This window comes from Pseudophryne corroboree, chromosome 3, assembly GCF_028390025.1.
Source record: "Pseudophryne corroboree isolate aPseCor3 chromosome 3, aPseCor3.hap2, whole genome shotgun sequence".
NCBI lineage: Eukaryota > Metazoa > Chordata > Amphibia > Anura > Myobatrachidae > Pseudophryne > Pseudophryne corroboree.
In genome coordinates this window covers 472930406-472956604 of record NC_086446.1, presented here as the reverse complement: position 1 = coordinate 472956604, position 26199 = coordinate 472930406, and the positions used below count along the sequence as shown (strand labels likewise).

The 26199-nt window shown below is 42.7% G+C and overlaps 1 protein-coding gene across 1 annotated transcript in view; it reads right to left on the bottom strand.

The window, feature by feature from the left end:
• Positions 1–26199, bottom strand: part of LOC135056058 (myosin-4-like) — a 100266-nt gene that overhangs the window by 9371 nt on the left and 64696 nt on the right. Inside the window, exons 37-38 of the mRNA XM_063960782.1 lie at positions 4541–4636; positions 4290–4424 (exon numbers count right to left, since the gene is read on the bottom strand). Coding sequence (XP_063816852.1) covers positions 4290–4424; positions 4541–4636 — 231 coding nt within the window. The remainder of the gene's footprint in view (positions 1–4289; positions 4425–4540; positions 4637–26199) is intronic.

Here is a 26199-nt window from a genome sequence, read left to right as displayed (position 1 = left end):
TGGCTCCTTATATAGAATCCGAGTCTCGCGATAGAATCCGAGCCTCGCGAGAATCCGACAGCGGGATGATGACGTTCGGGCGCGCTCGGGTTAACCGAGCAAGGCGGGAAGATCCGAGTCGCTCGGCCCCGTGTAAAAAAAGCTGAAGTTCGGGCGGGTTCGGATTCCGAGGAACCGAACCCGCTCATCACTACTTCTCTCCTCTTCCTCCCTCTCCTGGCAAGCACCGGTAGCGGCAGCCACCTACAACCATCAGGTAGGAGCTGTACATAATGCACAAAAATATTTGGTAGAACTTACAATCAAAATATTGTTGTTTAACCATACTGTAAGTATGTTTGTAAAAACACTACAGATGTTAGCGTAGGGTGTCTTATTTTGCTGAAAATGTGTCTTATTCACATAGCTATGTGAATTGGATGCACAAGCATACTCTACTGTTTAAAATAATATGAGGCATGCCTATATTCTGTGTGTGACTACACCTCTGCATACGAAATGCTATGATACAGTGTTTTCTAAGAAAACACTGTAATGTACCATTTTGTATGCAGAAACAGACGTAGTCGCACACAGAATATAGCATGCCGGATAACATTTTAATCAGCATATGCGTCCTTGCCCCGTCAGCCCTAGTCGGATTCTATGGGCTGCAACTGATGCAGTCCATAGAAGCCGGGGGTTTGTGCATGTGCAGTCTGGCCACCACTGGTGCGCATGCCCTGGTGTTCTATTTGCACCAGTTTGCGAATAAGACGCATTTTAATGGAATAAGTCGCACATAAAGATGCTTGGCTCTACCAAGTCACGCCACGGTATGGCGTGACTGGAAGGGCTGTTTAATGTGGAGGAAGGCTAGATGTAAATGGACACATCTGTATGCTGAAATTATATCTAGAGATGAGCGGGTTCGGTTCCAAGAGAACCAAACCTCCCTGAACTTCACCACCCGAGCCCGGCACGGGTTTTCCTGCCTGACTCGGAAACCAGAACGAGACAAAATGTCATCATCCCACTGTTGGATTCTCGCCGCACGTCGCCGCTATTTTCACTCCGGCATTGGAGAGTGTAGAGAGAAGACGTGTCTCCGTCCTCAGTGTCCTGCATCAGTTCAGTGTTAGTGTCTTGTGCTGCATCAGTCCAGTCACAGTGGTTGTGTCCTCTGCTGCCATATGTCCAGTGCTGCTGTATAAGTCCAGTCCAGTGGTACTGTGTTGTGCTGCATCAGTCCAGTGGTGGTGTCTTGTGCTGCATCAATCCAGTGGTGGTGTGTTGTGCTGCATCAGTCCAGTCACAGTGGTGGTGTCCTCTGCTGCAATATGTCCAGTGCTGCTGTACAAGTCCAGTCCAGTGGTGCTGTGTTGTGCTGCATCAGTTCAGTCACAGTGGTGGTGTCCTCTGCTGCCCAGTGGTACTGCCGTATAATTCCAGTGGTACTGTTGTATAAATCCAGTGATCCTGCCGTATAATTCCAGTGGCACTGGCGTATAAATCCAGTGATCCTGCCATATAATTCCAGTGGTACTGGCGTATAAATCCAATGATCCTGCTGTATAATTCCATTTAAATCCATATAATTCTGTATAAATCCAATCCAGTGGCGCTGCCATATACGTTCAGTGGTGCTATCTTGTTCTGTATATTATTTACTCCAAATAAAGGGGTTATTAATATTTAATCCAAATAATTTTCACAGGGTTAGCCCTGTGTGGTGTAGAGGTACGCTCTCCTGTACCGCATATTGGGGGTCATTCCGAGTTGATCGCTGAAAATGTTTGCTGCACTGCAATTAAGTAAAAAAAACGGCACTTCTGTGCATGCGTATGCGGCGCAGTGCGCACGTGCGAAGTACTTTCTCAACGGCCGTATTTTAACACAAGGTCTAGCAAAGCTTTTCTGTCGCAATGGCCGCTGCAGAGTGATTGACAAGTAGTGGGCGTTTCTGGGTGTCAATTGACCGTTTTCAGGGAGTGTTGGAAAAAAACGCAGGAGTGCCAGGAAAAACGCAGGCGTTGCTGGGCGAATGCAGGGCGTGTTTGTGACATCAAATCCGGAAACTGAACAGTCTGAAGTGATCGCAAGCAACTGCACAATTTTTTTTTGGAGCCGCTCTGCGATCCTTTCGTTTGCACTTCTGCTAAGCTAAAATACATTCCCAGAGGGCGGCAGCTTAGCGTTTGCACGACTGCTAAAAACTGCTAGCGAGTGATCAACTCGGAATGACCCCCATTGTGTTATATAACTCCAGAAAAATAATGGAGAACAAAAATTTGGAGGATAAAATAGGGAAAGATCAAGAACCACTTGTTTCTAGTGCTGAAGCTGCTGCAACTGGTCAAGACATAGACAATGAAATACCATCAACGTTGTCAGCCAAGACCGATGCCCAATGTGATAGTAGAGGGCATGTAAAATCCACAAAGCCAAAGTTTAGTAAAAAGACCGAAAAAAAAGAAATTTAAATGGTCTGAGGAGAAAAGTAAACTTGCCAATATGCCCTTTACGACACAGAGTGGCAAGGAAGAGCTAAGGCCCTGGCCTATGATCATGACTAGTGGTTCAGCTTCACATGACGATGGAAGCCCTCATACTCCTGCTAGAAAAATGATAAGAATTAAGCTGCAAAAAAGCACAGCAAAGAACTGTGTGTTCTAACATGGTATCAGAAATACACAAGGAGAGTCCAAGTGTGTCGGCGGTTGTGATGCCTGACATTCCCAACACTGGACGGGAAGAGGTGGCTCCTTCCACCATTTGCACGTCCTCTGTAAGTGCTGGAAGTAGCACCCACAGTCCAGTTTCTAAAATTCAAATTGAAGATGTCACTATTGAAGTACACCAGTATAAGGATATGGGTGTTGCTGGCGCTGAGAAGGAAGTTGACAATGAGGATTCTGATGGTAATGTGGTTTGTTTAAATCAGGCACCGGGGAGACACCTGTTGTCCTTGGGATGAATAAGCCCATTGTGATACCTGTTTAGTGCAGCCGGTAACCTTGTCAGCGATCGGCGTAGGAGGTTACTGGAGAAGATGATGTTTATCAAAATTAAATTATAAATTCCTCCGGTAAAACCTTTACCAGCAATTGCCTCCAGAAAGTATACAGGGACCTGTGATGGTGGATTCCAGTGGGGACGAATTAACACTCTGTGAGGAGGAGGATGTACACCGTGAAAGGGGTGAGGAATCGGAGGATGAGGAGGAGGAGGTGGACATCTTGCCTCTGTAGAGCCAATTTGTGCAAGAAGAGATTGATTGCTTCTTTTTTGGTGGGGGCCCAAACAAACCAGTCATTTCAGCCAAAGTTGTGTGGCAGACCCTGTCGCTGAAATGATTGGTTTGTTAAAGTGTGCATGTCCTGTTTATGGGTGTGGTATGGAAGGTAACTAGGTTGATAGTGTCTAGGTCGAGCACTATTGGTCGACAGTAACTAGGTCGACAGGGTCTCTAGGTCAACAGGGTCTTTAGATCGACAGGTCAAAAGGTCGACATGAGTTCAAGTACAAAAGCACATCTCTAATTAAGGGGGTCATTCCGACCCGGTCGCTCGCTGCAGACACGTCATTGCCTAGCAATCGCCTCTGAGGTGGTTGCTGGGCAGGAGGGGGCTAGACAGTGGCATTAAGACGCCGTTTAAGGGGGCGTGGTCTGGTCAATGCAGGCATGGCCGGACCGTTGGAGGAGGGCAGTCTGAGGCGGCTGCATGAAGTCACGCGCAGCCGCTGCAGGCCGGGAAGCGATGAGTAGCTCCCGGCCAGCACGCTAAAGCTGCGCTGGTCAGGGGCTACTCTTTAAGTGCAAAGGCATCACCACTGTGCGATGCCTTTGCACTTCTGCGGGGGAGGAGGGGGGGTGGCACTGGCATGTGGGACAAACTAGCCCTGTGCTGGTCGTCCCCCCACATGTCAGTGTGAATGATCATAGCTGTGCTAAATTTAGCACAGCTACGATCAACTCGGAATGACCTACATATACATATTTCCTTTATTTTATTAAGACTTTAACATACTGTACATTTGTATCTGTTGAGATGTACAATATCAAGTCTCACAAATAAATTGCTACAGATCTCCCTTTCCATCTGCATACTGTAGCTGCATTTAGTATGCAGGAATACTTGCCATCTGTAACAGCTCTCCTGATATAGAGCTGTCTCATCAATGCAGACACTTCCAGGTTTATGACATGACACTTTATACTGTAACACATGTTAAACTACGGACATCATCCACACCTAATGTATTCATTAATAATTTGTGCTTTGAAAGCATAACAAATGAATTGCTACCTTTCCACCAAAGTCCCTACTCTTTGCTCGAAGCTTGTTTAGCTGAGATTCTGCTATATCAGCCCGCTCTTCAGCTTCCTCTAACTCATGTTGGAGTTTCCTCAATTTCAAGAGGTTGGTGTTAGATTGTTCCTCCTGTTAAAAAACAAGACCTACAGTATTAGGATTAATCACATGCCAGGCTGGTTATTACACCAATAAATCTTATATTTATCTTGTGATATTACGTTACATTATAATAGAATACATACCGATTCCTCAGCCTGTCGCTTGTAAGACTTGATCTTAGCTTGCAATTTATCAACAAGGTCTTGCAGTCTAAGGGCATTCTTTCTGTCTTCTTCTGACTGTCAGAAAACAAAACAGATCCTTTATTGTGTCATTGATACTGTTTATGCACTGAACCAAATTCTGCATTGCTAACTTCAGGTGCGCCGATCATGTCCCAACTTATGTACCTTTCATTTCTCATGATGCAAATTACTTTCAGAAATGAAGGTTTGCTGCAAAGCTACTTTGTTGGGTCATTATATAGTATTATTTGTTTCCTGTGTACTTTGTGTTGTTGTGAACCCTGACTGTTTGCTCCTGTTTTTATACCTGATTTCTGCAGGGCCGGCCACAGATATCTTGAGGCCCGGTACAGTGATACTTCTGGGGCCACCTCAGATTATATTTATTAAAGCGGAATGGAATTTGCTGCTATATATAAGAAACTGTTATAGTTATATATTGTATATCTCCCCGACACACCACAGTCTGTGTTGCCCAAATGACTCCATGCTGCATTCTCAGCTCCCCCACTCCATCCAAAAGCCCTGTATCCCCTCATCAATCCATGCTTACCTTGGGGAGAGACTCAACTGCGCTGCACTCCCCAGTACCCAAATCCGACCACCGCACAGCAGACCCAACTAGAAGAGGCTGGTGCGGGGCTCGGGAGTCGTGGCCAGTAAAGCTGCTGCCATGTCCCGCAACAGCCTGCAACAGAGCTTAACCCCGAAGAGCGGGCGCACCCTTGCGTCACTGTATGTAAGAGGCTCCTGTCACTCTGACACTGTGTTCATACCACCTACAGCTAAGTGACCTCTTTTGACAAGATGGCTCACATCCCTGCCGGGCACTAAGCTGCGTATCCTTGGGGCCCGGCACAGGTCTCCCCTTTGACCACCCCTGTTGCTGACCTTGGATTCCTGCTACCAGCTCCTTGGCCTTCACTGAATATCCTGGATCTCTGTACTCCTTGTCCATGGCAAGATTTATGAAAATTTTATTTTTGCATAATTGTCTGCTAATAGCATTATTATACATTCTGGATTATCTAGGATCTGTCACCACTGCTCAGTTATCAGTTTGGACAGTATCCTTCTATAACCTGGACTGGTTTTGAATTTGTTATTACTGCTCTGTTGTCTTCTAGCAATAAAATTGTTGCTAGGAAGGAATCCATTATTACTGCTTACCTGTTAGCAACATTCTTTTGTAACCTGGATACCTGCTAACAATTTTCTTATACAGTGCCATAACCTCACCCCAGTTGGCCGGAGGCAAGATAAATGTTGGTGCTCCCCCCAATGCCAACTTCATACATCCATGCATGAGGTAGCAGCATGGGTCACACAGTGCTGGGCACAAACTCTAGCTGCCAGAAGACAATTGCGCAATGCAGACTTCCAAAAATGCTAACATGAGGCTCACTGCCACATTTCCTCCCACTGTACTAAGGCTGAGCAAAACTTCTGTACAGGGCTTAGTAAATGACCACAGGAGAGTGGCTGTACATGTACAGTACATGCATCCAGCAGCCAGTATACACAGTGATACAGTACACTATACAGGTACATGTAGTGATGCACTGATAAAGTACATTACAAGTACTGTACATGCAGTGATACTGTACATTATACAGAGCATAGCATGATACAGGCTTGTATACCCATTCTCACTTGGATGCCATGTAGATAAGTCCAGTGCCAAAGAAGTACTTTACCAATAGTACTCTACTGTTACACATTAATTACTAAGTAGATTTAACTGTAATCCAACATAAAAGCTGTGGCATAAGCTTGCTACAAAGTAACATGAATATATGTATAAATTTAGCATTATATAGGTAGGGGCAGAGGTGTAGCTAGGTGCCATGGTGCCCGGAGCAAGGGTATGTTTTGGTGCCCCCCTCCCCTATACTGAATACTGAATTGGGGGCCTAGCCAACATGGGGTGGCATGTTACATTTGAAAAGAAATGATATTTAAAAAATCCTAAATTGGTGACAAGGGTGGTTGTAGACCTTGAGGAGCTCATGGCAATCTGATAATCTCCCAATGCCTCAATTGAAATAATGCCCCAAATGTGACCCTCCACAGCCCCCCCCCCCCCTAAACTCTCAATGAAAATACTGCATCAAAATTGCCCCCCCCCCCCCCCCCCCCCCACACACACACACACACACACACTATTTTATAGTCCCCAATGCCTTAACCCTAGAACTGATATCCCACAATTGATAATCCCACTATGCTTTAATTAAAATAATGTCCCAGAATTTCCTGAGAGGCAGAGAAAGGTGCTGCAGCAGCCTAAGGGGCAGAGAGAGGTGCTGGAGCAGAGAGAGGTACTGCAACATCAATGTAGAGAGAAGTGCTGCAGCAGCTGGGGCAGAGAGATGCCACAGCAGCCTGGGCAGGACAGAACTAACCCTGCTGCACAGCTACAAGCACACAGTGAGACATACTGTATAAAGAGGGTGGGCACTGGGCAGAGCTCCTGCTGTCGCCTCTGGCCTGCCCTGTTCCCTACCTAGTATCCGATTCAGTGTGCGCCCCATGCTTCTCCTGTTCTGCTGCTGCCAGTACAGTGGCCCACGGAAAGGGCGTGGGGGTGGGTGGCAGCGCGCCCTCTAACTTTTTTGTCGCCCGGTGCTCGCGCTCCACTGGAACCACCCTCGCTACACCCCTGGGCAGGGGAGCACAACAATAGTTCTGTATTACATCATCATTATTATTATTAGGTAGTTTCACTGACAAACATATAAAATGTGATTGCTCTCCTGCATGCCCGCAGTGTGTGTGAGAACTCCTCAGTCAGGCTTCCGCCACCAGTGCAGACCACTGAGACCAGGTCACGAAGCGATTGTGCCACTTATGCTGATTGGCGCTCTGCTCGGCAGCTCCGTTACAGCAGCAAAGACATGGAATGTGAGACAATGGTGGAAAAAATGCCCCCTTCAGGGTTGAAACCCAGTGGCAAATTAATCCATTGTCTCTGGGAGTTCCACCTCTGTTCTTAGATAACTTGGAACCCTGCTAGCAATATTCTTATATAACCTAGATCCCTTCTAGCAATATTCTTGCATAACCTGGATCTCAGCTAGCAATATTCTTATATAGCCTGAGTCCCAGCAAGCAATATTCTTATATAGCCTGAGTCCCAGCTAGCAATATTCTTATATAGCCTGAATCCCAGCTAGCAATATTCTTATATAGCCTGAGTCCCAGCTAGCAATATTCTTATATAGCCTGAATCCCAGCTAGCAATATTCTTATATAACCTGGATCTCAGCTAGCAATATTCTTATATAACCTGGATCTCAGCTAGCAATATTCTTATATAACCTGAATCCCAGCTAGCAATATTCTTATATAACCTAGATCCCTTCTAGCAATATTCTTATATAACCTGAATCCCAGCTAGCAATATTCTTATATAACCTGAATCCCACCTACCAATATTATTATATAACATGGATCTCAGCTAGCAATATTCTTATATAACCTGGATCTCAGCTAGCAATATTCTTATATAACCTGGATCTCAGCTAGCAATATTCTTATATAACTGTTAGGGTCTCCTGCCCCTGTGCTGCCACGTCGTCATGGCAACCGGGAGACAAGTGCTAGCGGAGTAACCTGAGCGCAGCTGATACTCCGGTTCGGGTCTTTTGCTGTGCAGTGGTTACAGGCAGGGGATCCGGTGCTGGCTTTTGTGCTCACAGTCTGTGAGGTCTGAGTGGGGCGTGGACAGCACCTGCTTTATAAGGCCTCTTCTCAGGTTAAGCAGATGCTGCTGAATCTTTGTTGGTTAGTCAGTTCCTGAAAGTTAGCCAGTACTGTGTAGCTTTGTATTTGTTGTTGCTTACTGCAAATAGGCCTGGGGATTTGGTACTACACTCTGCCAATCCAGACCTAGCAGTAAGACTGGAGTCAGTCGTTTAGCCTGCTGAGGTTCTTTTGCTATTCTGTGAACCCAGCAGGTTTGTGGCTGTACTTTCAGACCTGCATGCTTAATCCTCTCTCACTGTGCAGGGCATCCATGTGTCAGTTTAGTGGCAGTAAGCTGAACCTGTGCCCTGCAAGTGAGAATTAATATTGTGGAGACTCTCCTTGTGTCTATTATTCCATCTCTGACCAAGGAGTTTACTGCCACACCCGTTGGTAACCCTTTAGGGTTTTGCTGTTGCCCTTAGCAACAGCATTTTGGGTTCTCTACTTATTAAACCACAACATCTTGCTTTTTCCATCTGAGCATTTCTAATACTAGGGAGATACCCAGTTTCTTAGCCTCTGGGCTTCTCTGTTCACTTTGTGTTGGTTTTGTTACCCTATCACCTTCTGTGTACGTAATGTCATATTTCCCAGTCTGTCTGTGAGTTCATTTGTTTTGCATCCCTCTCTGTTCAGACACCAGTACATTCCTGCAGGCACTGGTGTGCATAACAGTTCAAATACCAGTACATTCCTGCAGGCACTGGTGTGCATAACATATTCAGCAGCCCAATACTCCTGTTGAAATTTTGTGGGAATATGGAGCATACCCCTCAAAATACGTTGCAACAGGTGGTCGATCAGGTGCAGGTCCTGACTCGACAATTTAATGATTTGTCCATTAAAATGCACACCTCCCAGGCCGCTGGCGGAGCTCCCGCAGCAGCAGCACCTTCAGGGCTTAAGGAGCCGAAAGTAAATCTTCCGGATCGTTTTTCTGGAGATCGCTCGCAGTTCTTTTGTTTCAAGGAGAGCTGCAAGCTATATTTCCAGCTTAGGCCTCAGTCTTCTGGGTCAGAGATTCAGCGGGTGGGCATAGTGATTTCCTTGCTACAAGGAGACCCACAGGTCTGGGCATATGGGTTGCAGCCTGACTGTCCGTCGCTTAAAAGTGTTGATGCTTTTTTTACGGCACTGGGCATGTTGTATGATGACCCTGACAAGACGGCCTCAGCCGAGGCTCAGATTTCGATCCTTAAGCAAGGGCGAAGGCCAGTTGAGGTTTACTGTACGGAGTTTCGGAGGTTGGCCCATGATACCCAGTGGAATGACCCAGCCCTGAGACACCAGTACCGAAGAGGTCTTTCTAACCAGATAAAAGACCAACTGGTACAATATCCCTTGCCTGATAGCTTGGATCAGCTCATGCAGTTATCCATCCGGGTGGATAGACGGCTGAGAGAGTGTAGGCTTGAAAGGGAGACCGAGGTTTCCTTCTTTCCCAAGGGAACCTCAGACTCTGAGGAATTTTCCGAGGAGCCTATGCAGATTGGGGCTACCCGCCTCTCCTCGCGTGAGAAGACGCGGAGGAGACAGCAGGGGTTGTGTTTGTACTGTGGGAATAAGGGTCATGTGGTAGTATCATGCCCAGAAAAGCCGGAAAACTTCAGGGCCTGAGGGTGATGGGAAATATCCTGTCAGGCCAGAAGTCAGAATTTCCCAAGAAGACTTTTATCATTCCGGTGACCTTGAAGATCTTCAGTCAAACTGTCAAGACTGATGCCTTTGTGGACAGTGGGGCCGACGGGGTTTTTATGGACCGCCAATTCGCCCTGAAACACTCTGTTTCCTTAGTACCCCTGGCGTCGGAAATTGAGATTTGTGGGTTAAACGGGGAACCATTATCCCAGGGTAAAATTACCTCTTGCACTAGCCAGATTTCTTTGTTTATTGGAGCCACACACTCTGAACAATTGTCCTTTTATGTGACTGTCTGTACTTTAACCCATTGGTGTTGGGGTTACCCTGGTTAAGGGCCCACAATCCTCAATTTGACTGGGTCTCTGGGGAGATTCTTAGTTGGGGTACTGATTGTTTCAGGAGTTGCTTGAGCCTTCCAGTCAGGCTCTCGCAGCTAAGTTTGCCAGGATTGCCAGGGTGTTATGCAGATTTTGTGGACGTGTTCTCCAAAAAAGTTGCAGAGGTACTACCTCCCCATCGCCCCTATGACTGTGCCATTAATTTGTTGCCGAATGCTAAGCTTCCCAAGAGCAGGTTGTACTCCCTGTCACGTCCTGAGACTCAGGCTATGGCAGAGTACATTCAGGAGAACTTGGCTAAAGGATTTATCAGACCTTCACAGTCTCCAGTTGGGTCGGGGTTCTTCTTCGTGGGTAAAAAGGACGGTTCATTGCGACCCTGCATCGACTTCAGGGAATTGAACCGTATCACGATTAAAAACTCATACCCATTGCCTCTCATTTCGGTCTTGTTTGACCAGCTTCGTACTGCCACAATTTTTCTAAGATTGACCTACGCGGTGCGTACAATCTAATCCGAATAAGAGAGGGGGATGAATGGAAGACTGCCTTTAATACCCACTCAGGGCATTATGAATATTTGGTGATGCCTTTTGGGCTCTGTAATGCCCCGGCAGTCTTCCAGGATTTCATGAACGATGTGCTCAGGGAATATTTGGATAGATTCTTAGTCGTATACTTAGATGACATCCTAATCTTCTCCCATTCCCTGGAGGAACATCGGAAGCATGTACGCTTAGTCCTCCAGAAACTCAGAGACCACCGGCTTGGGGCGAAGCTGGAGAAGTGCGAATTTGAAGTTCAGCAAATCGCATTTCTAGGATATATTATCTCCCCAGAAGGTTTCCAAATGGAGAGTTCCAAGGTACAGGCAGTCCTGGATTGGGTGCAGCCCACTAGTTTGAAGGCGCTTCAGTGTTTCCTGGGCTTTGCAAATTTTTATAGACGATTTATCGCTGGATTTTCGTCTATAGTGGCGCCCTTGGTGGCACTCATAAGAAAGGGGCGGATGTTGCTCACTGGTCTCGTGAGGCCAAAGCGGCTTTTGCCCGTCTCAAAAGGGCATTTGTCTCGGCCAAGGTGCTGCGACACCCAGATCCAGAGCGTCCTTTTGTGGTGGAGGTGGATGCCTCTGAGATGGGTATTGGGGCAGTGCTTTCTCAGATGGGAGTGTCTGATAATCGCCTTCATCCCTGTGCTTACTTTTCCCGTAAATTTTCGCCTGCCGAGATGAATTATGACGTGGGTAACCGGGAATTGTTGGCTATTAAGGATGCACTCGAGGACTGGAGACACTGGCTTGAGGGGGCTAAGTTTGTGGTCTCAATTCTCACCGACCATAAGAATTTGGCATATTTAGAGTCAACAAAGCGTCTCAATGCCAGGCAGGCACGATGGGCTTTGTTTTTTGCTCGCTTTAATTTTTTGATAACATATCGCCCTGGGTCAAAAAACATCAAGGCAGATGCGCTCTCGCAGAGTTTTGCTCCAATCCAGGAGACCACCGAGGAGCCGTTGCCCATTGTGTCCCCATCATGTATTAAAGTGGGCATTACCCAGGACCTCTTGTCATTAGTCCTTAGAGCACAGGAGCAGGCTCCTCCAGACCTTCCGGTAGGTCTTTTGTTTGTGCCTCCTAGGTTAAGACAACGAGTGTTCCTGGAATTCCATGCCAAGAAGTCGGCAGGTCACCCGGGTATTGCCAGAACTCGGGAGTTGCTATCTAGGGCGGTGTGGTGGCCCTCGGTGGCTAAGGATGTGGATCAGTGGGTTCGGGAATGTGACATCTGTGCCCGAAATAAGACTCCTAGAGGGGTTCCTGTTGGCCCATTACATCCACTCTCTATTCCATCTAAGCCATGGACCCACATTTCAATGTATTTTGTGGTGGACTTGCCCAAATCCTCGGGGATGACAGCCATCTGGGTTGTCGTTGACAGGTTTTCGAAGATGGCGCACTTCGTTCCACTGGTTAGGCTGCCATCGGCCAGACGCCTGTCTGAATTATTTATGCTGCATGTTGTGCGTCTCCACGGGTTGCCACTTGATGTGGTCTCTGATCGCGGATCCCAGTTTGTGGCCAAATTCTGGAGGGCATTTTGTTCCGATCTCCAGATTTCTGTCAGCTTGTCGTCAGGCTACCATCCGCAGTCTAATGGGCAGACTGAAAGGGTGAACCAGTCCTTGGAGCAGTTCCTCAGGTGTTATGTCTCCAAGTGTCAGACTGACTGGGTTGCTCATCTGTCCATGGCGGAGTTTGCCTATAACAACGCGGCTCACTCTGCTACAGGGATATCTCCCTTCCTTTGTGTGTATGGGCTTCATCCTAAGGCCAATTCTTTTGACCCCCTGGACTCCACGCCTGGTGGTTCCTCTGTCGTTTCGGTCCTTAGAGGTATTTGGAGGAAAGTGAAGAAAGCCCTTGTGTCTGTGTCATTAGTGACCAAAAGGGTTTTTGATAAGCGGAAAAGACCCTGCAGCTTCAAATTAGGAGACTTCGTCTGGTTGTCTACCAAGAATTTGAAGTTGAGACAGCCATCTCATAAGTTAGGCCCCCGGTTCATCGGCCCTTATAAGATCACCAGGGTTATCAATCCGGTGGCATTTCAGTTAGATCTGCCCCGTTCTTTGGGTATCAATAAAACATTTCATTGTTCCCTTTTAAAACGGGCGATTAGTAATCCTTCTTCCAGAGGAAGACCTTCCCCTCTTCTGATACGTGGCCAGAGGGAGTTTGTTGTTGAAAGGATTCTTGACTCCAAGATGGTTCGGGGTCGGCTGTCATTTTTGGTGCACTGGAAGGGGTATGGCCCGGAGGAGCGGTCGTGGGTACGCAGTTGTGATCTTCATGCCCCCAGACTGATACGCTCTTTCTTCTCGCAGTTCCCCGATAAACCCGGTGGTAGGGGTTCTTTGACCCCTCGTCAGAGGGGGGGTACTGTTAGGGTCTCCTGCCCTGTGCTGCCACGTCGTCATGGCAACCGGGAGACAAGTGCTAGCGGAGTAACCTGAGCGCAGCTGATACTCCGGTTCGGGTCTTTTGCTGTGCAGTGGTTACAGGCAGGGGATCCGGTGCTGGTTTTTGTGCTCACAGTCTGTGAGGTCTGAGTGGGGCGTGGACAGCACCTGCTTTATAAGGCCTCTTCTCAGGTTAAGCAGATGCTGCTGAATCTTTGTTGGTTAGTCAGTTCCTGAAAGTTAGCCAGTACTGTGTAGCTTTGTATTTGTTGTTGCTTACTGCAAATAGGCCTGGGGATTTGGTACTACACTCTGCCAATCCAGACCTAGCAGTAAGACTGGAGTCAGTCGTTTAGCCTGCTGAGGTTCTTTTGCTATTCTGTGAACCCAGCAGGTTTGTGGCTGTACTTTCAGACCTGCATGCTTAATCCTCTCTCACTGTGCAGGGCGTCCATGTGTCAGTTTAGTGGCAGTAAGCTGAACCTGTGCCCTGCAAGTGAGAATTAGGATTGTGGAGACTCTCCTTGTGTCTATTATTCCATCTCTGACCAAGGAGTTTACTGCCACACCCGTTGGTAACCCTTTAGGGTTTTGCTGTTGCCCTTAGCAACAGCATTTCGGGTTCTCTACGTATTAAAACACAACATCTTGCTTTTTCCATCTGAGCATTTCTAATACTAGGGAGATACCCAGTTTCTTAGCCTCTGGGCTTCTCTGTTCACTTTGTGTTGGTTTTGTTACCCTATCACCTTCTGTGTACGTAATGTCATATATCCCAGTCTGTCTGTGAGTTCATTTGTTTTGCATCCCTCTCTGTTCAGACACCAGTACATTCCTGCAGGCACTGGTGTGCATAACAATAACCTAGATCCCTTCTAGCAATATTCTTATATAACCTGAATCCCAGCTAGCAATATTCTTATATAGCCTGAATCCCACCTAGCAATATTCTTATATAACCTGGATCCACCTAGCAATATTCTTATATAACCTGAATCCCACCTAGCAATATTCTTATATAACCTGAATCCCACCTAGCAATATTCTTATATAACCTGAATCCCAGCTAGCAATATTCTTATATAGCCTGAATCCCAGCTAGCAATATTCCTATATAACCTGAATCCCACCTAGCAATATTCTTATATAACCTGAATCCCAGCTAGCAATATTCTTATATAACCTGAATCCCAGCTAGCAATATTCTTATATAACCTGAATCCCAGCTAGCAATATTCTTATATAACCAGAATCCAACCTAGCAATATTCTTATATAACCTGGATCTCAGCTAGCAATATTCTTATATAACCTGAATCCCACCTAGCAATATTCTTATATAACCTGAATCCCATCTAGCAATATTGTTATATAACCTGAATCCACCTAGCAATATTCTTATATAACCTGAATCCCACCTAGCAATATTCTTATAACCTAGATCCCTTCTAGCAATAGACTTATATAACCTGAATCCCAGCTAGCAATATTCTTATATAACCTAGATCCCTTCTAGCAATATTCTTATATAACCTGAATCCCAGCTATCAATATTCTTATATAACCTAAATCCCACCTAGCAATATTCTTATATAACCTGAATCCCTTCTAGCAATATTCTTATATAACCTGAAGCCCAGCTAGCAATATTCTTATATAACCTGAATCCCAGCTAGCAATATTCTTATATAACCTAGATCCCTTCTAGCAATATTCTTATATAACCTGAATCCCTTCTAGCAATATTCTTATATAACCTGAATCCCAGCTAGCAATATTCTTATATAACCTGAATCCCAGCTAGCAATATTCTTATATAACCTGAATCCCACCTAGCAATATTCTTATATAACCTAGATCCCTTCTAGCAATATTCTTATATAACCTGAATCCACCTAGCAATATTCTTATATAACCTGAATCCCAGCTAGCAATATTCTTATATAACCTGAATCCCACCTAGCAATATTCTTATATAACCTGAATCCCAGCTAGCAATATTCTTATATAGCCTGAATCCCAGCTAGCAATATTCTTATATAACCTGAATCCCACCTAGCAATATTCTTATATAACCTGAATCCCACCTAGCAATATTCTTATATAACCTGAATCCCACCTAGCAATATTCTTATATAACCTGAATCCCACCTAACAATATTCTTATATAACCTGAATCCCACCTAGCAATATTCTTATATAGCCTGAATCCCAGCTAGCAATATTCTTATATAACCTGAATCCCACCTAGCAATATTCTTATATAACCTGAATCCACCTAGCAATATTCTTATACAGGTATAACCTGAATCCCAGCTAGCAATATTCTTATATAACCTGAATCCCAGCTAGCAATATTCTTATATAACCTGAATCCCAGCTAGCAATATTCTTATATAACCAGAATCCCACCTAGCAATATTCTTATATAACCTGGATCTCAGCTAGCAATATTCTTATATAACCTGAATCCCACCTAGCAATATTCTTATATAACCTGAATCCCATCTAGCAATATTCTTATATAACCTGAATCCACCTAGCAATATTCTTATATAACCTGAATCCCACCTAGCAATATTCTTATAACCTAGATCCCTTCTAGCAATAGTCTTATATAACCTGAATCCCAGCTAGCAATATTCTTATATAACCTAGATCCCTTCTAGCAATATTCTTATATAACCTGAATCCCAGCTAGCAATATTCTTATATAACCTGAATCCCACCTAGCAATATTCTTATATAACCTGAATCCCAGCTAGCAATATTCTTATATAGCCTGAATCCCAGCTAGCAATATTCTTATATAACCTGAATCCCAGCTAGCAATATTCTTATATAACCTGAATCCCAGCTAGCAATATTCTTATATAACCTGAATCCCAGCTAGCAATATTCTTATATAACCTAGATCCCTTCTAGCAATATTCTTATATAACCTGAATCCCAGCTAGCAATATTCTTATATAACCTGAATCCCACCTAGCAATATTCTTATATAACCTGAATCCCAGCTAGCAATATTCTTATATAGCCTGAATCCCAGCTAGCAATATTCTTATATAACCTGAATCCCAGCTAGCAATATTCTTATATAACCTGAATCCCAGCTAGCAATATTCTTATATAACCTGAATCCCAGCTAGCAATATTCTTATATAACCTGAATCCCAGCTAGCAATATTCTTATATAACCTGAATCCCAGCTAGCAATATTCTTATATAACCTGAATCCCAGCTAGCAATATTCTTATATAACCAGAATCCCACCTAGCAATATTCTTATATAACCTGGATCTCAGCTAGCAATATTCTTATATAACCTGAATCCCACCTAGCAATATTCTTATAGAACCTGAATCCCATCTAGCAATATTCTTATATAACCTGAATCCACCTAGCAATATTCTTATATTTATTTATTTATTTATTTATTAACAGTTTCTTATATAGCGCAGCAAATTCCGTTGCGCTTTACAATTTGAAATAACAATTACAAACTGGGTGATAACAGTCATAGAGGTAGGAAGGCCCTGCTCGCAAGCTTACAATCTATAGGCATATGTACATAAGGAAAGGTGCTATCTATTGCATAGAATGAGAAGACATGTGAGGATATGTGTGGACTGTACAGAGTGGATGTAATTTGATAGGAAGGTTTATGAAAGTTATGTGGGCGGTTCAGGAATTTGATACGCTTGCCTAAAGAGGTGAGTTTTGAGGGAACGCTTGAAGGTTAGGAGACTAGAGGAGAGTCTTATTGTGTGTGGTAGGGCATTCCACAGAGTGGGTGCAGCCCGATGAAAGTCCTGCAGTCGTGAGTGGGAGCGAGTAATGAGTGTGGATGAGAGACGCAGGTCTTGTGAAGAGCGCAGAGGTCGGGTTGGGAGATATTTGTGATAAGCGAAGTGATGTACGTTGGTGTAGTTTGGTTAATGGCCTTGTGTGTGAGTAAAAGTATTTTATATTGAATGCGGTAGAATACAGGTAACCAATGGAGGGACTGACAGAGTGGATCTGCAGACGATGAACGTCTAGCGAGGAAGATAAGCCTCGCCGCTGCATTCAGAATGGATTGTAGTGGTGAGAGTCTCGTCTTGGGAAGACCAGTTAGGAGACTATTGCAATAATCAATGCGGGAAATAATGAGAGCGTGGATTAGAGTTTTAGCAGTGTCTTGTGTAAGGTATGGTCGTATTTTGGATATGTTTTTTAGATGCATGTAACATGATCTTGAGACAGATTGAATGTGGGGAACAAAGGACAGATCAGAGTCAAGGATGACACCTAGGCAGCGAGCTTGTGGGGTAGGGTAGATAGTCGAGTTTTCAACAGTGATAGAGATATCAGGTTGGTACCTACTATTGGCCGGTGGAAATATAATTAACTCTGTCTTTGAAATATTAAGTTTGAGGTGGCGAGATGTCATCCAGGATGAGATAGCAGAAAGGCATTCAGTGACACGGTCCAGTACAGATAGGGACAAGTCAGGGGAGGATAGGTAGATTTGAGTATCATCTGCGTACAGATGATACTGAAAACCAAAAGAGCTGATTAGTTTACCAAGAGATGAGGTATAGATAGAGAAAAGCAGAGGACCCAAGACTGAACCTTGCGGTACTCCAACTGAAAGAGGTAGCGAAGAGGAGGTAGATTCAGAGAAGCGAACACTGAAGGAGCGATTAGATAGGTACGAGAGGAACCAAGAAAGGGCTGTGTCTTTAAGACCTAGGGATTGTAGTGTCTGTATGAGAAGAGAGTGGTCTACAGTGTCAAATGCAGCAGATAGATCTAGAAGAATAAGTAGTGAGTAGTGGCCTTTAGACTTCGTAGTGACCAAATCATTAACCACTTTAGTCAGTGCCGTCTCTGTGGAATGTTGGGAACGGAAGCCTGACTGAAGTGGGTCCAACAAAGTGTATGAGTTAAGAAAGTGTGTGAGTCGAGTGTAGGCAAGTCTCTCAAGTAGCTTAGAGAGACAAGGGAGCTGAGAGATAGGGCGGTAGTTTGAGAGAGCATTAGGGTCAGAATTTTGTTTTTTTAAAATGGGAGTAATAACTGCATGCTTGAAGAGTGAAGGAAAAATACCAGTAGAGAGAGAGAGATTACAGATGTTAGTTAAGGTAGGGATGAGCACCAGAGACAGAGCTTTACTTATTTGTGAGGGTAAAGGATCAAGAGGAGAGGTAGTAGAGAAGCAGGATGAGAAGAGTGATGATACTTCATCTTCATTTGTGGGATCAAATGAAGAAAGAGTGCCAGAGGGTTCAGGTAAAGAACGGAGCAGGTCACTGGCTGCCGAAGAGCATACCATTTCATCTCGGATCTTATCAATCTTCTCCTTGAAGTAGGAAGCAAGATCCTGTGCCTTGATAGTGGCTGGTGGGGTAGGTGCGGGAGGATTCAGAAGTGATTTAAATGTATTAAAGAGTCGTTTGGGGTTAGAGGCTTGAGCAGAGATAAGAGTTTGGAAATATGTTTGTTTGGCAATGTCCAGGGCATTTTTATAAGAATGGAAGACTGTCTTATATGTGAGGAAGTCACTTGAAATACGAGATTTACGCCACTGACGTTCAAGTTTTCGTGTGAGTTTTTGTAGTTGTCTTGTTAATTTGGAGTGCCATGGTTGACATCTAGGCCTACGTGGAGTGTGATGGGTAGCTGGAGCCACTTCAAGGGCTAGTTCTAGAGTCTTATTAAGGTGTGATACAGCCATCTCAGGAGAGGTGAATGCAGAAATAGGTGAAAGCAGTTGTTGGAGTGAAGTGGAAAGTTCTTGAAGATTAATTGTGTTAATATTTCTGCGAGTTTGAGGAAGATTGGAGAACTTCCGCAACACAGGGTTTGAATTAACAGAGGAAAGCATGCAGGTGATAAGGTTGTGATCTGATAGGGGGAAAGGAGTGTTAGTGAGTTCAGAGATGGAGCATAGTCTGGTGAATACTAGATCAAGGCAGTGGCCCGCCTGATGAGTAGAGGAGTCAGTCCATTGGGAGAGGCCAAGAGAGGAGGTTAGAGAGAGTAGTTTGGAGGCATGCGCAGCAGATTTTGGACAATCAATAGCAATATTGAAATCACCCATGATAATGGTGGAGATGTCAGAGGATAGAAAGTGAGGGAGCCAGGCAGAAAAATCTTCCAAAAATTGTTTTGGATGCCCAAATATATAACCTGAATCCCACCTAGCAATATTCTTATAACCTAGATCCCTTCTAGCAATAGTCTTATATAACCTGAATCCCAGCTAGCAATATTCTTATATAACCTAGATCCCTTCTAGCAATATTCTTATATAACCTGAATCCCAGCTAGCAATATTCTTATATAACCTAGATCCCTTCTAGCAATATTCTTATATAACCTGAATCCCTTCTAGCAATATTCTTATATAACCTGAATCCCAGCTAGCAATATTCTTATATAACCTGAATCCCAGCTAGCAATATTCTTATATAACCTGAATCCCAGCTAGCAATATTCTTATATAACCTAGATCCCTTCTAGCAATATTCTTATATAACCTGAATCCACCTAGCAATATTCTTATATAACCTGAATCCCAGCTAGCAATATTCTTATATAACCTGAATCCCACCTAGCAATATTCTTATATAACCTGAATCCCAGCTAGCAATATTCTTATATAACCTGAATCCACCTAGCAATATTCTTATATAACCTGAATCCCAGCTAGCAATATTCTTATATAACCTGAATCCACCTAGCAATATTCTTATATAACCTGAATCCCACCTAGCAATATTCTTATATAACCTGAATCCACCTAGCAATATTCTTATATAACCTGAATCCACCTAGCAATATTCTTATATAACCTGAATCCCAGCTAGCAATATTCTTATATAACCTGAATCCCACCTAGCAATATTCTTATATAACCTGAATCCCACCTAGCAATATTCTTATATAACCTGAATCCCTCACAAGAGAAGGTTGTTCCTTGAAAGAGATCAGGGAACCTAGAAGTAAACCTCTTTGTGGGGGCACTCTTATTTGATTATTATAATTTAAAATATAACTTTTATTTAATCAATTTAAATGAATATAGTATTCAACCTTTCCCAAACATAATTTTTTTTCAAATATAATTTTTTAAATATGCATAAAAAGTAATTAGGTTCAGAATGCAGTAAATATGCTCAAAAAACTGAGAGTTTCTTTATCCTAATTAATCAGGCCCCAAAATGCGGGTCGCCCATGGGTGAAAATATAGTCTCTTACGATTTTGAAAAATAAGGTCAAAAAAAAAAAAAAAAATAATAATCTTATTCTGACCCAACGGCACGTCAGGATTTCCTAGCGGGACACCCGGCCTGCGGCTCATAAAAAGGTATCAAGATCATATGATGTCTAAGTGTTGGTGGTTACTCATAAAACCAGAAGGGAGAGTCAGTGGATTTTTAGATTGGGCTCGATATCTCCCATGGGCCTTAATGAAAACATTAATTATAGTGCTTTCCTAACAACTTAACCTAACCCTCCGTATCAATCTCATTGTTTTTCTTTACTCCTCATTCAAAATTATACCTATTTATTCATATATATCCAGTGGATACCTATAAATGTTAGTACATAGTTAATTGTATCAAGTCAATCATAGACATCTAGCGAATTATACAGACGGGAGTGCATAATTGCATACGCGTTTGTCATTTTTATCATATATCAATATAGTCATATTATAAACCAAAAATTACTATGAATTACACATATTATTATAATTACTATCTCAGATGTTTATTATCATCATCTTCTATCTACATAAGCTCATAATTATATCATGTTTAATTACTCTTCAATATTTATCTTCATTTATCCTACTATATATTTTTTATTTTTATATTTCTATATATTTCTTTAATTTGATTTTATTATTATTTATTATTTATTATTATTTAAAGTATATATACATCTTATATTATTTTTTATTTCTTTATATTCACAATATCCTCAGTAAATCATCACACTCAGTAATTTGATCCTTCATCTACACTATCTCATTTACCTATTATACTTTATTTCTAATCCTCTACAACAATATTTTTTTAGTGTACATATATATTTTTTCAGTATATATACTTTTTTAGTTTATTTCCTATTTCTTTCAGAAACATTATATATTATTATTATTATTTTTTATTTAATTTCATCATTTACATAACCTTTAATTATATCCTCAATTATTACATTTTTCATTTGTTATTTATTTTTGTCCTTTTTTCCGATAATTTTACTCATCCCTTTTTTTATATATTTATTTACTAACTGAACTAGAAAAATCAGCAATAGGGACTATCTTTCCCTATTCTTTGTGCTGAATTAGTGAAATTCTCAGACTACATCACACATGGAAACCAATGATTTAATTACTCTCTCATTGGTTGATCGGACTGTCATTCATTACTTTAGCTTGATGGTGATTGGGTCACTACCATTTAAAATCTCCATGAAGGGGTATACCAGTCAGGCAGATGGTGATCAAGCCCGCTGTTAGGGTGAAACGTACGTTCCTGTTCTTACGCGTCACATGACGCAACTTCCGGAATCCCGAGATACGTCACTGGGTCCGGACTTCGGCACTGACGGAGACACCAGCCGCAGCCGCTGCACATGGGGACATCTCATCCCCACTAGGTATTTCAGTGCACTCTCATCACCTGCACGGCGGCTCCTGTGAACTCTGCGCTGACCACGGTTAACAGGGTTGCAGGGCGCCGCAGCGGGTGACAGATGATACACTTCTTTCTTTCTTCAGCCCGTTACCGCCGGACCGGCTCTCTCACCTCTCATTCACTGTGTGCTTGCACACATATGGGAAGGCAGCAGAAGTCGGTTAGACATATGGGACGGGCCTCTGTACTATCTACAGCAGGAGATGATTTAGACATTTCACAACACTAAAGAAAATGATCAGTATTCTCCACATTACATGTCTTTGAGCTATAATTGTTCGAAAATCCAATTCTGTCAATTTATATCTGCATCAGTCACAGAGAGACTTCAATCTCATTGTTACTCCTTCTTGCTGCAACAAAAATATTACTATATCTTACTAAAGTGGACTGTCATAAACTTGTGGAGTGTTTAAACTCCTAATGTGCATGGCATAATTATAATCTATGACCATTCTTACAGGGAGATCGACATCATTCAGTTACCTACCTGTTTTCTGTTTTTTGGTTATTGTCTGATATTTCCAATGTAACTAGCAATACAAAGTCTGAGATTCTGATTCACAAAGACTGTTTTGACGGTTCCTATTTTTATCAGAAACAGCAATTAATTGCAAAAAACAGATACATGTTTCTCTCATTTACAGGTACTTGGGAACATCTCCTTGCTGCGAAATCATTAGTGTTTACAGCATATCTTTTTCTCCAACAGGAGTGATATAAATAAACACTATGTGACTGTATGAGATATTGCTAGAATTAGCGGCTTTTGGTGGTTTTATGTGTAACCACCAACACTTAGACATCATATGATCTTGATACTTTTTTACAGGTACTTGGGAACATCTCCTTGCTGCGAAATCATTAATTTTTACAGTATATCTTTTTTTTTTTTTTTTTTTTTCCAACAGGAGTGACATACATAAACACTATGTGACTGTGTGAGATATTGTTAGAATTAGCGGCTTTTGGTGGTTTTATGAGTAACCACCAACACTTAGACATCATATGATCTTGATACCTTTTTATGAGCCGCAGGCCGGGTGTCCCGCTAGGAAATCCTGACGTGCCGTTGGGTCAGAATAAGATTATTATTTTTTTTTTTTTTTTTTGACCTTATTTTTCAAAATCGTAAGAGACTATATTTTCACCCATGGGCGACCCGCATTTTGGGGCCTGATTAATTAGGATAAAGAAACTCTCAGTTTTTTGAGCATATTTACTGCATTCTGAACCTAATTACTTTTTATGCATATTTAAAAAATTATATTTGGAAAAAAAATTATGTTTGGGAAAGGTTGAATACTATATTCATTTAAATTGATTAAATAAAAGTTATATTTTAAATTATAATAATCAAATAAGAGTGCCCCCACAAAGAGGTTTACTTCTAGGTTCCCTGATCTCTTTCAAGGAACAACCTTCTCTTGTGATTGATTTATCTTTGACCTCGGGGAGCACCACCAGCAGGATAATTTACTTTCGGAGCATTCTCCACAAATATCTTCCATATTGCTGGTTTGTTACATCTTTTTCATTACCATTCAAAACAGGTTGTGCAGGACACTTTCCCCTCACCCCATAACCTGAATCCCACCTAGCAATATTCTTATATAACATGAATCCCAGCTAGCAATATTCTTATATAACCTGAATACCAGCTAGCAATATTCTTATATAACCTGAATCCCAGCTAGCAATATTCTTATATAACCTGAATCCCAGCTAGCAATATTCTTATATAACCTGAATCCCAGCTAGCAATATTCTTATAAAACCTGAATCCCACCTAGCAATATTAATATATAACCTGGATCCACCTAGCAATATTCTTATATAACCTGAATCCACCTAGCAATATTCTTATATAACCTAAATCCCAGCTAGCAATATTCTTATATAGCCTGAATCCCAGCTAGCAATATTCTTATATAACCTGAATCCCAGCTAGCAATATTCTTATATAACCTGAATCCCAGCTAGCAATATTCTTATATAACCTGGGGTGCTTTGAATCTGTTATTATGGCACAATTTTTTACTATCAAAATTATTGTATACCGGGGAATGTTTTCAGCCAGTTATTACAAATGTCCTCATTTCAACAGCACTGCATAACCTGGACTGCCTTGAATCTGTACTATCAAGATCACTGTTCATTCTGGATTGCTAAGAACCAGTTATTTCTATGTATACAGTCTATCCTGTACTTGATAACTTGTTTGCCCTCCAGTCACTGACATTCATATGCACATTATATTGGTTAAATATGGGTTGGGTACGGCATCCCAACGGTCAGAATACTGAAGGTCAGCAACGGGATCCCAATGGTGAATATGCCAACAATTTTTGGTAAGTATTCTAAGGCTATCCTTACCCCCAACCCTAACCCACCCCTGCCACAGCCTATCCCTGACTGTACCCCTCCTGCAGCCTAACCCTAATCCTCCCCTTAATCCTAACCTTAACTGTAATATTTACCTTTAAAGTTGTCGTCATTTTGACCCATCAGGATCCTGCTGCTGGTATTGTGTCAGGATTCTGACCATCGGAATGCCGTCTACATCCCATTAAATATTTACTACTTTAATTCCTGTTTTACTTGCAATAAACCACTTGCTTTCACCTCATGAGTTCTCTTTTGCTCTGTTCATTTTAGTTAAAACTGAGTAAATATGACAACTTGACTATAAGAAAAAGTTTACTCTATTATATCATCAGCTAATACAGTATGTCAGTTTAGAAGCTGCGCAATGAGTGCTGGAGAGCGTCAGTGCCCCATCCCTCTCCTCACAGCTCTCAATGGATGCCTGATGGACACAGCTTCTCTTCTCCCTAGGTAACTGATACTGTAGTCCCTTTCCCACTGGAGATTACGTTTATAAATCAGGCATTTTGCCTGCCCCACAAGCAGAAGGACCTGAATAGCCCTCCTCCAATGCCCCCCCAAAAATGTCCTGAATTGTAGACATGGGAGGATGAGAGAAATAATCAGTGGTGCAAGTAGAATTTTTTTCTTAATGGTATGGATTGTAAAAATGAGCATGGTCATGTGTCGTTAGGGGGCGTCATCATACAAATCTAGGGGAGTGGCTACATGACCATAGGGGCATGGCCACATTATGCCACACACCGTAATGCCCATTACACATTATGCCAAGCACGTAATGCCCATTACACATTATGCCACACACCATAATGCTTATTACACATTATGCCATACATCGTAATGCCCATTACAGATTATGCCAGACACAGTAACACCCATTACACATTATGCCACACACACCGAAGTGCCTTACATATTATACGACACACCGTAATGCCTATTACATATTATGCCACGCACAGTTATGCCACTGACACAATTTTATGTCCCACACACATAAATGCTCCTTATAAATTATGCCACAGCGGTGGGTTGGTGGTACTATGTACCACCACCATAATTCTTAATGGTACTCTGTACCACGCTTCTTTCAGCAGTGCTGTTAATATATAAGTCTCAATATTAGTTGTTATCACATCACCTATGACCAGAGCACTAGTGGGAGCTTCAGTAGGTCATTAGAGGTGAGATATTGTCTGCAGCCTCACTGCTGCTCCATGAATAGAGATTTGTAACAAGCCTATAGCAGCTACATATTCCTGCTAACACAGCAGTTCCTGATTACATGGGGCCTGATTCAGGGCTGCGTGACAATCTGTGAAAGCCACAGGAGTTGTCTTTTGTCAGTATGAAGCAAACTACTGTATACTGTTAATCAATCAGACTTACTATTAGTTAGTTGTTATCACATCAGCTATGACCAGAACACTAGTGAGAGCTTCAGTAAGTCGAAGCCTCACTGCTGCTCCATGTCTAGAGATTTGTAACAGGCCCTTTAGCAGCTACACATTCTTGCTAACAAAGCAGTTCTGCCCCTGATTCATTGGGCCTGATTCAGGGCTGTATAACAATATGCAATAGCAACAGGAGTTGTCTTTTGTAAAAAAATTAAAATAAACACCCACTGTCAGCTTCTCAGATCCACTGCTTGCACCTGAAAATGTAACATTGGATTCACAGTACTAAAATTGATCAATCCATTGGACATCTGAGTAACCTGATGATTATTCAAGATGTCTGGCAAATCTACACTGCTGCAGCCAGTGAAACTGCAACTGAGGACATTAGTCACTGACTTTGGCATGCCCAGAATCAGGACAGACACTTCCCCATTTTAGGAAATCAAC